The following is a 16,850-nucleotide window of genomic DNA, read 5'->3' on the forward strand; positions in this document are numbered from 1 at the left end:
CTAGGGGATGTTCTGAGTACATGCATCAGTTCAAAGCAATTGTCCATATCTAATGTCCACATGCATACATTCTTGGCTGCGAATTGTCACTTCCCTGTCTGCCGCAGTAGCTTTGGCATTCAGATGAAATCCCAGCTGCATCAAGCTGCGTTTCTATAAGGCAAAATGCAAAACACCTGTATGCTATGCAATGTCACTGCATTTTGCAGAACTCTAGTGCAAATTGCATCAAATAAAATGCGCTATTATATCCTGTTATTCTGCAGTGCTGTGCCAGACTGCTGTAAAACAGGATCTTGCTTCCAGATGAACTCGTGTGTAATCTCTAAACACTAGTGTTGTTGAAACAAAGTACAGGGCATCTAATGGTTCCTCTTTAAACCAAAATAGCAGAAACAACACTTAAGGTTGCGTGGCATGTGGCATGCCTGTGCTGCAGCCCAATTGCTCTTGTTCCAAATAGGTAGAGGAAGAAGGAAGGCAGGGATGCTAATCAGAATGGTGTCCAGGTTAGCTACCCTGCACTGGGGAGGATAGATGAGGGGATTGGAGAAGAGGTAAGGAGCACAGTCAAAGCATTGTATATAAATCATAGGTGCAGCTCTGGTTACAAGAGACTGCAGCAAGTGTAGAACTGTGGTAATGGATGCTATCAGCCCTCCAATTAGTGTGTGTAAGCTATGAAAAAAAATTTGCAGAGATCCTGCTTTAAAATGCATTGCTCAATTTGTTGTCATATGACGTAACTGTAAAAAGGTGGCACATTTCCACTGCAGTAAAACGTCTCCCTGTAATTTTTAAGACTAACAGGCTGAAATTACACAGTTACAAATATGGACGTCTCTGGAAGAGCCTGAAAAGCAATGTTAAGCGGTAAACTACCCCAAGACAAAATTCACTGCTGCCTCTGAATTGCAATCGGTTGTTTTCGCACCACGCATGCGCACCTCTGCTCTGTCTTATGTTCCATAGGTTGAAAGCAACCGCAAATAGCTGGTGCATGCATAGTTCATGTTGGTAGCAGGTGCAGACAGCTGCAAGTGCACATCTGCCACTTTATATGCTGCTGTTCACACATCATGGATGTGGATCATGCCTATGGCGGGCGCAGCGGTACTAGCCGTGCCTATGGGCATTTGTTTTCAACCACTTTCCTGAACACTAAAATTTTTGCACATTCACAGAGCCACCTTGTGAAAAAAGCAGATTCACAAACTGCCTTCAATGTGCTCCTCACAAATGCATTTGGCTGCACATTTGTTGTCCTCAACTTATTTAAAACTGCATGTTGCACCCCTCTATGCTGCAAGCTTTTCCTATGGCCACCAAATCTTGTCTTCAGAGAGATTGACACCGGAAGCTTCTGGGTTCTAAAGCTCTGCTGATTTGCTGCTTCTCTCTTCAAGAGCCAGTTTGTTTTTATCCTATCATCACATGACTGCATCCGTTCTTCAGGTGCTCTGATGTCCAGGTACAGGTCTAACTGCTGATCATAAGATTGGATATTCCTAAGTGTCATTGTTATCTCGTAGCAGTGTTTATCGTCCTCACTATCGACCAACATCCGTGATCTCTCTTTCAAGAGGGCTGCCTGTACACAACTGTCTTTGCCATTATAAACAAAACTGTCACAACATTGGATGCCTAGAGTGAAAATAATGCTGTTATGCAATAGACATATACGTTGGGCAAATCTAACATTGGTTGCCAACTTGCAGTGGCTGGGATAAAGGGAACAGCTGAAAATGTGATTGCATAGCTTTGTTTTCTGGTTAAAATGAAGAAAAATAACAAAACACTGGTCTCTACCAAACTTGCATATTACCTGTCACATAAAGCTCTCTAGCGTTTACCACTGAGCACTGGGTACTGACCGCCGTTGTTTCATAAGCAGCTAATGAAATTCAAAAGAAATAAACTACATAACTAAAATTTAATGCATGCAAAGACTTAACTAAGGGCAGTCCCAGTTCCTGGGCATTCAGAGTCTTCAGAGTGCACTGGGGATCCCCAAGCAATGCTCCTGCAAGGTAGTCTGGCCAAGATGGCCTATATAGATCAGGCATTCCCTCGTAAAACATAGAGGCATGGCTCCTTTTGCCGCAGCACATTACTTTCGCAAGGTGCACAGTTTCCACGCTTAAAACAAGCTTTAAACGAACACCGAGTGACAACAGCACTATCAAATTTTTGTTCTTGGGTCAAAATGGATTCTATGTATACTGATGTTTGACCGGCAGGAAAAAACGCTTTAAGAAAAATTGCATCTACCTTCCCGCCACTCGATTCAAACTCACATCTATGCCGAAAAGGACTCCATGATCACCATTTTGAAGTGAATTACGGTGGAGCCTAGCCTCAAGGATCTGCGCAAGAAAACATATCAAAGTACTTGCAAAACTGGCCAGTGCTGGCAACACCTGTGTTTCAGTTTTTGGCCTTTTTTAGCTCATAAATTCTCTGTTTTCAGTGAAAGCAGCCCCTTCACATTCGTATGTGGTAGTTAATCAATTAACTGAGAGTTAATCTTAGTGTCCCTATAAGGAACCCACCCACACTGATGTGCAAGCATTGCTGAAAAGTGGTGAGCATCTTCAAAGACTTGCTTGTGACAGTGTTGCCCCTAGCAAACATTAAATATGCAGTGTGGTGTGCTTGGCGGCTACACATTGTGAACACAAACATGCAGTGATTCACAGGTATGACAATATTGTAGCAACCAGGCAAGCTTGGGGTGCTTCTAGTATTTGAACATAGTTCTTGTGTGATTAGTCGAAAACTGTGTCAACCAGTAGAGCAGTTCACTCAATATCACAATCAAGATAGCAAATTCACCATTCCAGTCGAGAGAAGACTCCTTTTGCAGTGAACTACCTTGGCTAGCTTACCTGCTTCTTGCCAAATATGTTTCATGAAGATGACTCCCACAGCACTGAAGGTGACACTACATAAAGCAGTATGGATTTGAGCACGGCGACTTCATGGATTGCTTGCCTAAATAGCTCATCCTCATTTTGTTGCTGCCGAATATAAATATTTTAGCACATAAAAGCAAATATTCAAGGTTTAAGAAGTGGCCCACAAATCAAGAAAAAATGCAATTAATTTCATTATGAATCACTGTGTGCACCACCAGCTCTTTCAAAACATCAATTAGAAAGTCTGAATATCACTGTAAATGCTTAATTTTCTATAGTGCTTAGCAAAACTGACTATTTGCTAGTAAAATAATTGAAGGTTAATGGTACGGTGTACCACTAGAAAAATCTCTGAAGTCTATGGCACAGTGAGCTTTCTATCAGTGTTTCAATAGGTTCTGTGTGCTATTAGGTCAGCACACAGTATGGACAAGGCTGAACATACTTCCAGCAACAGTCTAGCAATCTAGGTTGTATATGAAGAAAGCCAACAGTCACTGAAACCTTCCTTGGGTTCGGTGACTATTGGCTTCCTTCATATGTGTGATAAGCCCCTCATTTCCCTACTCTTGTCTGCCCAATCTAGGTTGTAGTTTGGTTTCGCTGAAAATCCCGCCCTCCCCCCCTCCCCAAATATAACCTATGGGAATTCAAGAGAATGGTAATAAGTTAATTTAGTTCCACTGATGTGCATACCATCCAGAGAGGCTGCAAAAGAATAACAGCTGAGTGCAAGCGCACTGCTGTGCTTGCACTAAAAGAATAATTTCTCTTTTTCTTCATTGGCCAGTACTGCATGCATTGCCACCAAGAAAAGTAATGCCTAATTTACCAGCCCAAACAGAAGCCACTGACGGCACAAAAAGTTCTCTGCACTGGAATTATTGAGACGGGCACGCACTATCACAGCCTTGGATGAGCCTGTTCTGCCTAAACTAAATGAGCAGTAAGCTTTTACTGAGCCCAGAGGTACCATTGTCATGAGCATTTTACAGATGGCAGGCCATGAACAAACTCCACTAATCTGAAATGAGGGGTTAAACTGCCACTATACAGTCACATCCCACACAATGTAAAAATATGACATGCCAAAAGGATAAATATGCCAGAAATTTAATAGCAGCAGATAACCTTTTCGGGCCTAGATTGTGTGCTTGGTGGGAACTTACACCTTGAAAAATGATATGGAAGTACTTTGTTTTAGTGGAATTTTAAGATCCCACTAAAACAAAGCACTTCTATATGATATCTACCAGACATCCCTGCTAACTTTAACCAAATATTAAAAATATACTGAGGCACAAAGGTGGAGGCAACTTCAAACACGCTGCTTATCGTTGTCAGCAGAGGAGAAGCAACCACCATATGTAGTAAGTCAGAGTATTTTTATATTTGGTTCAAATACTTTTTAGCTGTTGCATTTTGAGTAAAAACTCTAGTGCCAAACTGTAGAGTGTCCCGAAAAAATGTCCCATTCATTGGTTTTTATTTTGATGTGTGCCAGATTAGTTCTTCCTGCATTGAAAAAATACCATGTGACTATGCGCACCACGACCACAGTGCTCTCAAACGTGGAATTGTGATTGCAGCCGTGCTCAACAGTGCTGCTGATGTGACAGGGCAAAAACAATGAAGTGAGCACTGGCGGCAAAATTGAAAGTAATGCCTGCGACCTGGCTGCGTTTAGTGCGTAAAAGAGTGGGCACACTGTTCCGCAACAGATGCTGGCCAAAACACTAAACAGTGTTCCCAACTGTCGAGCAGGCGTGCCGTCATTCAGGCAGGAGAAAAATCACAAATTTCTGAAGCAAAGCTATGCCTCGCAATGCAGGATGCAAGGTGGAGAGATGCCATCTGCAAAACTAAGAGCGCTACTTGAGAGTTTCAGCCTGTGCATCGCTACCAGGAACCAATGTGCTCGCTGTTCTCCTCAATGAAATGGCCAGGCCATAGGTGTTCCTATCAATTTTACCATCAGCACCCACTCCATTGTTTGCGCCCTATGACATCTGCAGCGCCACTGCTGCATTCATGTTTTCCCCGTTTGAGAACACTGCTGTTGCTGACGCGGGATTCTTGCCTATTTCATGGCCTTTCTTTTCAATGCGGAAAAAAACTAATCTATAGAACATATAAAAATAAAAACAGATGAATTAGACGGTCTTTGGGGCACTCTACAATTTGACGCTAAAATTTTTGTCCAGGACATAATACCATGATAGAACCTAGATTATATGACTTTCATGGGGCCGCATGAAACCATTGTAAAATCTAGGCGTCGTATAATCGATAATCTCGCACAAGTGATGCATTCATGAAAAAAACACATCCGCTACACTGGCTTTAAAAAATTCACCCAAGTTCTTTTCTCCACGCTTTGTAAAAGCACCTGTTTTTGTTCTGCGAGGATTAGTTCTGAGACCACGTGCAGCCCAGCTGTGCGGCGTTGAAGAGGCGGTGCGCATGCACGCCTGTTCCTGTGCGTGAGTAGACGCCACAAGCGCCTCAAAAACGATGATTTGGATGACGCGCCAGAAATATGGCTGCTCCGACACTTCGAAAACGTTTTGCGGCTTGCAGTATGACCATGCCAGCAATGTCTTTCTATTCAGACTTCCTCTAGAACTGCTGTCACTCCATGGCAACAGGCAGCAGGCAACTACGAATTCGCATCATAAAGGATATAAGAAAGTGCGATGTTCGCCTGTGACACGGATGTGCCGCCAGAGCATTTTCTGCTGCGATGTGTGGCCCGCCGGGTGACAGCGCACTGAATCCAAGCCGTCGGCAGAACTGTCATTACAGGCTGTCACGCGCTCAATCATATATTGCGTGCAGGTCTCCATCTTGATTCCGATCAGGAACCAACTTGGTTAACATCATGTCGGCCAATAAAGTGCTCTGCCAGCATCTTCCATTCCGGACGGTTCCCTTAGGCTGGTGTACGAAGCAGGGCGTGCATATTTTTAGGTCATATAATCTAGGCTTTTAATGCATTATCCCTAGGGAGGGGGGGTTCGCCAGGCCAGCGCCAATTCATCGTAGCATGCTGGTCGTCGCATGAATGGGGGACTCGTAATCGCAGTTCCACTGTAGCTAAAAAGCTAGTTTTCAATTTATGTAACTATATATTGTGCCTTGTGCCTCGGTATATTTTTAAACCTTGGCCAAAGTTAGCTGAAAAACCTGGTATATTCATAGTAAGAGGCAAAATACAATGCATACTATTTACATTTATTTACATGGTACATTGCACCAAAACGTGCAGTCTAGTCATCATTCGTTCGTTGCCTGACATTTCTTCTACTTTGACAGCCAAGCTTACGCTTTTTGAACACCGAGCCTGCATTGTCTTCATCAGATTCAAGACTGCCCACAGTTTTTTCCGAGAACTTCATCTTTGTCGGGACATCCTTAGGGACACTAATCACTACCTCTTCGATGCCATCTTGCTTTTGAGGTAGCTGCAAATCTATCTGCGGCATCACCCTGGGGAAAAAAAAAGCGCTCTTTAGAGCATGAAAATGGACAGTAAAAGAGTTTTAGCTCACAAAAAGACGCTGCCGAATACCATGCAAGGCTGAACAAAATGCACACACTGTGGAATAATAATAAGTTATGTGCAGTCCTTACAGGTTCCCAAGAACAATTCCGCACCCACTGTGTGCAAATGTACGCAAATGTATATATTTGTGTATAGATCGCATCCAATGTGCACAAATTTATATTGTGATTTTTTCTAGATTTGGCAGAACACAGGTTTCACATTTATTTTGTTACACTTATGTTAAGCACTTGCTTGAGTGGCTTGATAAGCTAAAATTCAAAGCTTTCGTCTGACAGTTTCTTTCCCTTAATGTAGAACATACCTAATCATATTCTTGATATGTCACGAGAGAGATCTCTAATTTGCAAATGGTCAATTTGAACTGATGAGAAGATTCAGACAATTGCATTCCTGATTCACATTCAGTTTCTATGACGTAATACAAATATCCATGGTGCGCAAAGTTATCTGGTAAAAAAGAAATAATTTAATTGCTAGCTACAATTACTGGTTACTTTGAGTTACCAGTTACTAGCCCAAAAACAGCCACGAGCAGACTTGTACAGAGCAGTCAAACAGTGCGCTTTGAAGCAAGGAAGGGAAGTTTGAAGCAGGTGCTGGGCTTCAAAGACAGTGCCTGCGCCACCATTTATCATGGAAATTAAGTCACCTGGAAATGTATTATGAGTAACTAGCTAGTTCTTTGAACACTACAGCTTATATACTTTCCGTGGTTTATCGATACCACAGACCCAGTCACTTAATTTAAAACTCAAGCCAGTGCATTTAATGCAGGCCTTGATAGCACAATATTCCCTCAAAATTTTCCTCTTCAATTCAGCAACTACACGTGCAGAGAGTTTACTGCACCTTTTGACATTTTTAGAGCTTTCATTCCATGGTGGCAGCATGCTGGTATGACTCACGTTCATGGTCACACCTGTTTTACTCAGCAACAAAATAAAAATAGAAGTTCAGCAGCTACCAAACACTCATGTATCCCCAACTTGTCAAAGCACATAACAACCAACACCAAAAGTAAAGTGAGTCCACACTGTCACCACATCAGTCACCTGATGACAAGGCTAGTTGCAAACAAGCCTGCACTGACACTTTCCTGCATGCACAATGAGCATTCCTCACTTCCATTCCCACCCTTGACAAAGCATAGGGTATAGCTACATGCACACATGATCGTCAGGATATGCCAGAACTGACTCCCAGGCATGATGATACAATACCACAGCAAAATACCACTTAAATGAACTTCGAAGGACCAACTCAGGGATAGTTTGCAACTGAAATGAGTGCATAGCAGTCGATTTTGAAAAACCAATTCAAATGTACCAAGCATTCAAATGGCTCCCAGAACCATTCATTTCACAATACTAAGAACTCCAAGCATGTATTGTTTACCTAAGATTTTTCTGGAACAAATGCCTGACAGGTTGCAAAGACCTTCAACTTTTCTAGACACATTAGTGCCTCTGTTGCTAAAATTCTCATAACACTATAAACAGAACCAAGGCGCTAGTGCTGGCCAATGCATTTGTCTACTGCACAGACCACAAACCTGCTGCATAGCCATACCAGCCTGAAGCAGAATTCCATACCACAATTTTGCAACACAAAGAATGATGCTATAAAGTTTTAAAGGCTGGGTAGTTTTACAGCTGCAGTGTTCAACGTTTCGCAGTTCCGAATTGTTGGCTGAACTGAAAGTTGCAGTATGTTGAAACTCATTTCGATTAAATACAAAGGCGCTCTGGCAAGATTTTTCAAATGTTTGTTCACATGAAACATTCAACCAAGTGAAGTTTGCTCAACCAGTATTTTGCTGTATCCAGATGCGGATCTGCAAAAACACAAATGTAAAAATTATCCGCCGCAGCAGCATAATTTTTTAGCCAAGTTAGTTGTGAGCAATACCACAGCAACTAATGTCAATTATATTATATGGTTTAGCTTCACTTAAGAGGATAATTACACATTAGCATCCACCTGAGCACACCCATATGGCTACAAAGAAAAACTACACAGCTTCCTCTAAATTTTGCAGTAGAAAAAAAAATCACCCTGGTCCAAGATCAAACAAGAGACAACCAACCATTAAGATTGCCACATTACCAAGTAAACCAACCAAAGCAGTTAGCAAATGGATGGCAAACCGAGGCCAGATTGATCAACAGCTAGGAGCAGGAGCAATGTTAGTCCTATGTCTCAGGAAAGTCGCCCCAAACAGATTAAACTACAATATCCAGTTTTGTGATTGCAAGGTGTCACCTTATCTCTAAACACCATGAAAGTACACTCATTCTCTGCTGGCTCCATCCTACTACAGCTTTGGTTCATTTCTAACAAAGCCATGAATGAACTGAAGTGAAACATCTCTACAGCAGCAGGTCATAACATTAAAGGGACACTGATGACGACTCTCAAGCAATTATTGCTCTCGGTAAAATTGATTCTTTGGCTCTCTCCAGGTATGCTGATGTTTGCCTGGCAGCCAAAGATGCATTTATCAGCGAGAAAATTGGATTTAAAAATCTTCTTGCCAGACAATTCAAAGTTGTGATGTCCATACTGAAACGGACGAGTTACCACCGTTCTGAAGTGAATGGCAGTGCAGCCTATCCTCTGGGACCTACGCCCGATAACTCTGTGGTGACGCGTGCATTTTACTTGCGAAATCGGGCGGAGGTGGTGATACCTGCATTTTGTCCTTTGATTTTTTTAAAATTTATAAAACCTCAGTTTTTGGTGAGAACAGTTTTTACAATTAGAATGCAGTACCCTTGTCAATACATGCCAACTCCAATTTATCTGTGTCCCTTTAACAACTCTGGTCAAGTTGTTTAATGTTACAAACTTAAAAAAGACTATCAGGGCTACAGAAATAGTCACGAAACTTACTTAGGTTTGACCTCTTGCCACTCTCCGTATGGGTTCCCCCTGGGCATTGGTCCCATACTTGATTGGTGCTCCTGAAATAGACCATGAAGCAAGTAAGGGACGGAACTGATCTTATGCACAATACTAGCAGCCAACACTGCCTAACCACAGCTTTAGCTTTTATGTGACAAATTTAGAAGCTAGGAATCGACAACATAAGTCATGACCAGCTTAACTGGCACAACCTTCCACTTGAGCATATATGGTAGTCAGTCCGATCCTGTGCTACAAACGGCTGCAGCAGAAACACATGCTGCAATTAAATGTCAGCTCGTCATCTACCATCAAGGCTCTGTGGGCATGGTGCTACAAGTCAAGCCAGGCTTCAAGGGAAGCTGTACTCGCACGACATCGCTCAACACACCGTGACAGTACTCGTATGCTACCTTGGGGCACAGGCCAGCCTTTTCACACTCGTGCATGTGGCAATTCTTTCAAATCTATGCAAGTATCTCTCATTTCCAATGGTTAAATAGAGCGCAATTCTTTGCACAGGTGGCTTAGCAAGTTTATATACTGCTGCATGCACTGATGCCCACACCCCATGTAATGTGCATGCCATATACTTCTGTACAAGGCATAGAATTGCCTCGCATATGCTACTATCACTTTTTTCAAAAACCGTGGTTGGCTGCCTGCTAATCGCTACTTGCAACCAATTCAGTAAGTGGCATGAGCAATCACTCAATTAGGACTCCTTCACAAAGCAGAGGCAGATGCAAACTCTTCACTGGCCCAGTTTATTCACTTCTAAAGCATGTTTAGATGTTCTGCAGCAAGTCAGAGTGGAGTTTATAAGCAATTAAAAAGCACAACTGATGGAGCACTGAAACAGCTTTTGAAGATTTTCTCAGAATTTTAGTGCTTCTGCAGCTGTGGCCTTAGTGTTCTCAGCATTTCTATAGTTGGCTGGTCTGCACCAGCTTTTCATCGGTCTCCTTGATTTAGCTTCACTTTCCGCACCAGTTCAGGCGGTGCAGCATCCTCATACTCGATTTGTCAGTGCAGCTAGCACCACCTGCACTTCGGCACTCGATTTGATATGGTGCTGCATGAGTTCTGCTGCACATCTGTGCTAGCCTCCTCACAGGTTCTCTACTCATGCAAGCAGAGTGAGGTGCTTGGTGAGCTCTGTAGCAGACAAGTAGCAGGCGGCTCCGTGGCCATGCTTGTTTTAGTAAATGGCATTGAAACAGCCACATTTCCTGAGCTAGGCCACACGCACGACGACAGGGCATAATTTATAAGAGACAGAAGGTGAGTGCTGTTGTTTTTAATGTGGGTGACTGCAACGTTTGTAATGACTTGCTGCAACTTGTTTCATCTTGCCTACATGGCTTCCGCATCAGCCACATCTTTGCTTACAGTAGCGAATGCTTTTCAAGTCCCCAGGTAGCCCACACCTGTCATTCAGCCTCTGACAGTCACTCTGCCACCACTGCAATGTAGACAGTGAATGCGAGTTGTGAAGTTCAAATAAGTCGAAGCTCAACATTTTAAAGCAGATCTCTCCTGCTGTAATTGGCATGCTACTGGGGATACTTTTAGAATAGAACAGAGATAGCCTGCACCAAGAGCACAAACTGTCAAAGGTTTCGCATGAAAGTCTGAACAGCCTGATGCAAAGACCAAGTATTTCATTGTTACCTCTTTAAAGTACCCACTGACTTGGTAACAGTCAGCCTGTGCCACTTTGGACACAGAAACAGAAAGGACAGAGTGAAATTCTTGAATGCTGTTGGAATCAACAAGTTTCATGGCTGCTGCCAAGTGATGTGCCACTTCGAATGAATTTGCACAGCCTTCAATGCGACTAGAAAAATCTTGCACACATGTTGAACCATGCACCCAACACCAACACACAACCGCAGCAGACCTCCTTGCAGCAAACAAATGTTTCTGCACTTTTGCACTCGAATTGGCCACCACACTAAGAGTTCTAGTGTCAGGCAACACTTGCAAAGTAAAAACTGACACTGTACTGGCACGGCACTTTTGTGAATTAGTGCAAAAAGTGTAGCCAAATCGAAGAGACCTCTGGTGCGCTGCTTTCGGTGCCGCCCTCTTGCTGCTCCGAAAGTGGCACATAGCCTGATGCTGGCTTCTCCCATGACGATTCTGAAAAGCAACAATACAAATACAAGAACCTTTCATAGCACACTGGCTGCAGTATCTTTATAATAAAAAAAATCTATGAAAGTATTTCATCCATCCACCTGTTTCCTCAAAAGAATGCACATACCTCCTGTCTCCATGTTCCAGTAATAGGTGTCCCCTCCCTCAGTGACGCCTTCAAACCAAGACATCACTTGTGATGTTGCAGCAAGTGAATTTTCCTGCTCTTTCTCTGTGGCTCTCTCCTTCAGCTTGGCCTCCTCAGCAGCATACCGAAATTTGTCAATTTTGGAACCTCCACTTTCAACATCTTTTTGAAATGCTTGCAATGCAGCCTGAAACACACATACACCCACAAAATATGAGCACTTAATGAAAGTGCCATATTCAAAATTTTTGGACTTACCTGGTTTATCCCATCCATCATGTTTTCATACTTTTGCTGAGCTTTCTGCATTTTCTTCCCTTTCTTCATGATCTAAGGGCCGAAAAGACACCAGAGGTAGATAAAGAGAACTCGTGGCTAGGAAATATGTCAGAGTACCTTCTTTAGGCAGCAGCAACATGAAAGACCTCGTTTCTTACCTCCGTGATTCGTTTCTGTACATTGGCTTGGTGATTTTTGCCCCTTTCATGAAAATCTATGCTCTGTAACAACAAGGCAGTAAGAGACAGCATCAAGAAAGGAGCATCTGCCAAGAGGCCCATTGTGGTAAGCATTAGAGACACCAATGTATCAACAGTTATGCAAGTATGTAATGCAAAACTCACCACTCTGTTGTTGGAAAACCAGCACTTGCAAACCTCACAGCATATGAGGCACTAAGCTATCAACAGTTACACAGGCATACAATGCAGAACTCACCGCTTTGTTGTCAGCAAACCAGCACTTGCAAGCCTCACAAAACTTTTTGGGCTGTGACTTCCAGTAGTCGGCCCTGAAGTCATTAAAAAAAAAGATTTACAGGATGATCAGACATCTGATTCACGTGACAGTTCAGCAAAAGCAAGTGGGTTTACCCTCGATGATCACTTTGATACTTTTACTCTAAGCCGAGGCTTCGCACACTACATACTTATTCTGGAGGGTGAAGGTGGGCGGAGATGGGTTGAGGGTGGCGGTGGATGGGTGGTCAACCCCCTAGCTAGAGGGGTGGAGTCGGGTGGGGAGGTGGCCGTAGGAAGGTGCTTCTGGAAGGCAGATGGCTTTCCTACTGTGTCTCTGAATTCAATCTTGCAGCTGCTTTTTCATTCTGCTGCTGCATGAGCTTCTACAGGGCGGAGGCCTTGCAGAGGATAGAGGTAGGTAAGCTGGTGGTGGGTGCCGCTTCTGAAGGATAGAGTTGGGTAGGTGGGTGGTGGATGGTGTTTCTGGAGGATGAAGGTGGGTGGGGAATTGGCTGGTGGGTGGTGCTTCTAGGAGGTGGAGGCCTCACTTGAACAGACATTAGATTCGTGGGAGGGGGGGGGGTTACAGTAGCACTACTTGCGCAGCAAAATGAATGTGTATACTGCTGGCCATCTCCAGGCTACACAGCCTCGCAGCGCATGAAACAATATGGGCATTTTTAGTGTACTAGCACTTACGCATTTAGCCACTGTGTGTCTGGCTTTTTGTGTTTATAGCCTGCTTTGTGGCAGGCTGCACACGAGGTGGTGGGTAACCAGCCACCTTCCCCCACCACGTTGTGGACAGTGTGTGTGTGCGTAGGTGTGTGTTGTGTGTGCGTCATCATTATCATCATCAGCCTAACTGCGCCCACTGCAAGGCCAAGGCCCCTCCCATGTATCTCCAATTAACCCTGTCCTTTGCCACCTGCGGCCACCATATCCTTGCAAACTTCTTAATCTCATCCGCCCACCTAACTTTCTGCCACACCCTGCTATGCTTGCCTCTTGGAGTCTTTGGCCACCATCGGTTTTCTTGCTTTTGCACTGCATGCCCTGACCAAGCCGATTTCCTTTTCTTGCTTTCAACTAGGATGTCATTAACCAGCATTTGTTCCTTGACCCTCTCTGCTCTCTTCCCGTCTCTTAACGCTACAACAATCATTTTCCTTTCCATAGCTCGCTGCGTTGTCTTCAATTTAAGTTGAACCCTTTCCGTTAGCTTCTATGCTCCAGCCTCATAGGTGGGTACCGGTAGGACATAGCTTATATATTTTTCTCGTGAGAGATATTGGTAAACTGCAACTGGTGCTAATGTAGACAACAAGAAAAAAGAGAACAACACAAGTGAGTGGTCAAAAAGAAATATCAGCTCAAAAGCTAGCCTTAGTGCAAAACAATAGAGAGACAAGGATATCCAAGCAATGTCTGAGCAGCTGTGTAAAAAAATTACAAGAAAATCACAGTGGTGGACCCACAAATGCTTCTTTTCTTACGAATTTCAGCTTCCAACAATGGCCTTGGATGGATGGATGGATACGGCTGAACCCTTTACATCGGGCGGTGGCTCAAGCCACCTAGCCATGTCTTGTGAAATTTTACTCCTGTCTTGCTTTTAGCCACCAATCAGATAACCTTCGCTTGGTTACTTCTAACCTCTTAAAATCCAATTTCCCTTCACAATCCCTAAACCCCAATGCCTTGGGTAAGTCAGCCCCGCTGCCTTCCACTGTAGGGTGAAGCCCTTTACAGAAAAGTATCAAGTGTTCAGCCGTTTCCTCCTCCTCTCCGCACGCAATGCACAAAGTGTCTATCTCCTGGTACCTGACTCTGTACGTCTTAGTCCGCAAAACTCCAGTCCTGGCCTCAAACAACAAAGAACTTCCCCTACAATTATCATAGATATTTTCTTTGACAATTTCCTGTTTAAAGGTCCGGTATGTTTCCAGTGCCGATTTCGTCAGCATCCCTGTTTTCCACAAAGCTCTCTCTGTTCCTTTAACCTTTTTCTTAACCGATAATTGCTGATTTGCCCCCTTACTGCTGTCCAGGTATCTGCTTGTCAATTTTCTAGTTCGCTTTCTCCATTTCGTGTCTACATTCTTTATATACAGGTATCTGAAAACTTTCCTAGCCCACCGCTTTTCCTCCATCTTTCTCAATCGTTCCTCAAATGCTATCTTACTGCTAGCCTCTCTGCTCTCGAAAGACGCCCATCCCATATCACCCTGTACCCCCTGATTTGGTGTATTGCCATGTGCTCCCAAAGCTAACCTCCCTACTCCCCGTTGCCTAATTTCCAGCCTTGCTTGAACATCTGGCCTCATACACAGGACCGCATTACCGAAGGTCAGGCTAGGGACCATCACCCCTTTCCAGATCCCTCTTACCACCTCATACCTATTGTAATTCCACAGTGCCCTATTTTTCATGACAGCTGCATTCCTACTAGCTTTATTCATTACATATTTTTCATGCTCTGTCAGATACTCAACACTGTTATTTATCCACACCCCAAGATACTTGTACTCATTCACTACTTTTAGCACGAACTCCTCCACCGCCACCACCGGACAAAAATAATCCTAGCCCAGTGCGAAACCAACCCAGAATCGCAGTGTACCATGAAACGTCCGATGAGTCCTGCTGATACAGGTGTGCGGTGCTTTCATGATAGCGGTATGGTAGTAAGGTCTCGGCTGCAAAACACGGAACTGAAAGGCATGTATCCCACCAATCCGCGAAGTCGAAGGGGCCAGAAATCTGTGAAGATTAGCTGGCGCCATCGCAACAGTGCGCTCAGAGGCTCACCAGAGAGGCACCCTCAAGTTGTATGTACGTTGCCCTACTAGACACGACACAGGGAAATATCGGTGCAGTATCGTAGAGCTGCTCATGGTAGTTCTACTGGCGTTTTGATTACAACATCACAAGGAGAAACCGCAGCCGACACAGCCGTCCAAGGGTCAGATCAAGCTACAACCAATCGTCTTGCTCTTGATACTCTCCGATGCCACTGGACATACATCACAAACACACTATTCACAATGTGATGTGTGTGTTTGTCAACTGGAGTACAGTGGCAACCAGAAGGCACATGGCTAGCGTGACCCATGTCTGCCACTGATGAAATTACCATATGCAGCTTTATTAGAGCACGCAACGAAAACTAATTTTGCGCAGAGCAATAAGCCGTTTCTTTTAAGCAACAAATAAGCAGAGCGAAACCAACGCGAAAACGTTGAACGTTGGCTAAGCACTTGTCACAATCATGCCGATCGTCCCATTCGTTACATCGGGACTAAAAGTGCATCATACATCACGTGAAACTACCGATTTAAAGAAGGTGGAACGACTTACATTATGTAAGAGTGGTGTACACGGCTTAAAACCACGAATCACTCTCGCCAGTCAAATTGTGACAGTCGAAATCGCGACAATGCACGCAGTCGCAAAAACGTTGGATTGCTTTGGATTGGCCTGGATTGATCTACCTGGATCTCTTTAAGCATCACAAGACGGTTTCGTTTCTAATTATTAAAAAGAACGCCAACCAATATGCTCGTTTACTTCATCATGTGCGACTGCGGGCGAGTTGCAGCTTCACTTAGAGTGGGCATTCCCCGCATTTAGCCGTTGTGCGTGTCTGCATTAAGCCTGCTTTGTGGCAGGCTGCGCACCTGCCAATCATGTGGGCAACATTCCCATACCCCCCCGTCGCATGCACACCAGTGGGGAGGGCTCTTCGTTGAGAGGTCAATGAGAGGTTCCCGAGCAACCTGGTTCTCAACCCAGCTCAAGCAACCAAAGTCCCATCAATGGTCCGCTGCAGCACTTAACCACTGCACCAGGAGTGGTATGAGAACTCCCAGGGATCTACGATCACAAAGGAGAGAATGACCAATTCTGCATATGTGGGCATATATGGGCATCACTATCCGAACAAATGCCATCCGTGAACAGCGGATCTAAATATCGGAATCAAAGTGCTAGCACAACTAATTCGCATTTGGCCTAACTACGCAAATTGACCGTCGATTTTCCAAGCCCTTGTTTAGTCAGCCGCCAGGTCACCGACCATAGATGCAAGAGGGTGAAGGGTTTCTAGGGCGCTGTTCCCTGTTGCAGCATACAGGAGTGCGCAACTCCAAAAGTGAGCTGTATGATTTCTTATCGCAGGGTTTCCGGGCTATGATACTGTCTTAATTGCAGGCTGCAATTTTAGAAAGGAGAAAAAAAAGAGTACTCACATTTTCACAAGACGCCATTCGCACAGACAAATATGTAAAAGCTTGTCAAGAAAGGAGTTCCAAAACGCACCACAAGCGTAGCCAACCAAAGAGCCCAAAGGCTGCATTTGACTAAATCCACTAAAACATTAGATGCGTCGAAGGAACGCCGCATCAAGGCACACTAAGTAAAACCTGCTA

General features: G+C 44.1%; 1 protein-coding gene across 1 annotated transcript; it reads right to left on the reverse strand.

Moving 5' to 3' along the window:
• Positions 1 to 6,131: 6,131 nt before the first annotated feature.
• On the reverse strand, positions 6,132 to 15,890 carry LOC144128738 (WW domain-binding protein 4). Its single transcript, XM_077662388.1, has 8 exons — positions 15,781 to 15,890; positions 12,398 to 12,470; positions 12,118 to 12,180; positions 11,939 to 12,010; positions 11,660 to 11,867; positions 11,453 to 11,535; positions 9,379 to 9,449; positions 6,132 to 6,407 (listed from the first exon to the last, which is right to left on the reverse strand). Coding segments are annotated over exons 1-8 (792 nt in total). The 5' UTR covers positions 15,783 to 15,890; the 3' UTR covers positions 6,132 to 6,187.
• Positions 15,891 to 16,850: the final 960 nt, after the last annotated feature.

The sequence above is a fragment of the Amblyomma americanum genome, chromosome 4 (genome assembly GCF_052857255.1).
Source record: "Amblyomma americanum isolate KBUSLIRL-KWMA chromosome 4, ASM5285725v1, whole genome shotgun sequence".
Classification (NCBI taxonomy): Eukaryota; Metazoa; Arthropoda; class Arachnida; order Ixodida; family Ixodidae; genus Amblyomma; species Amblyomma americanum.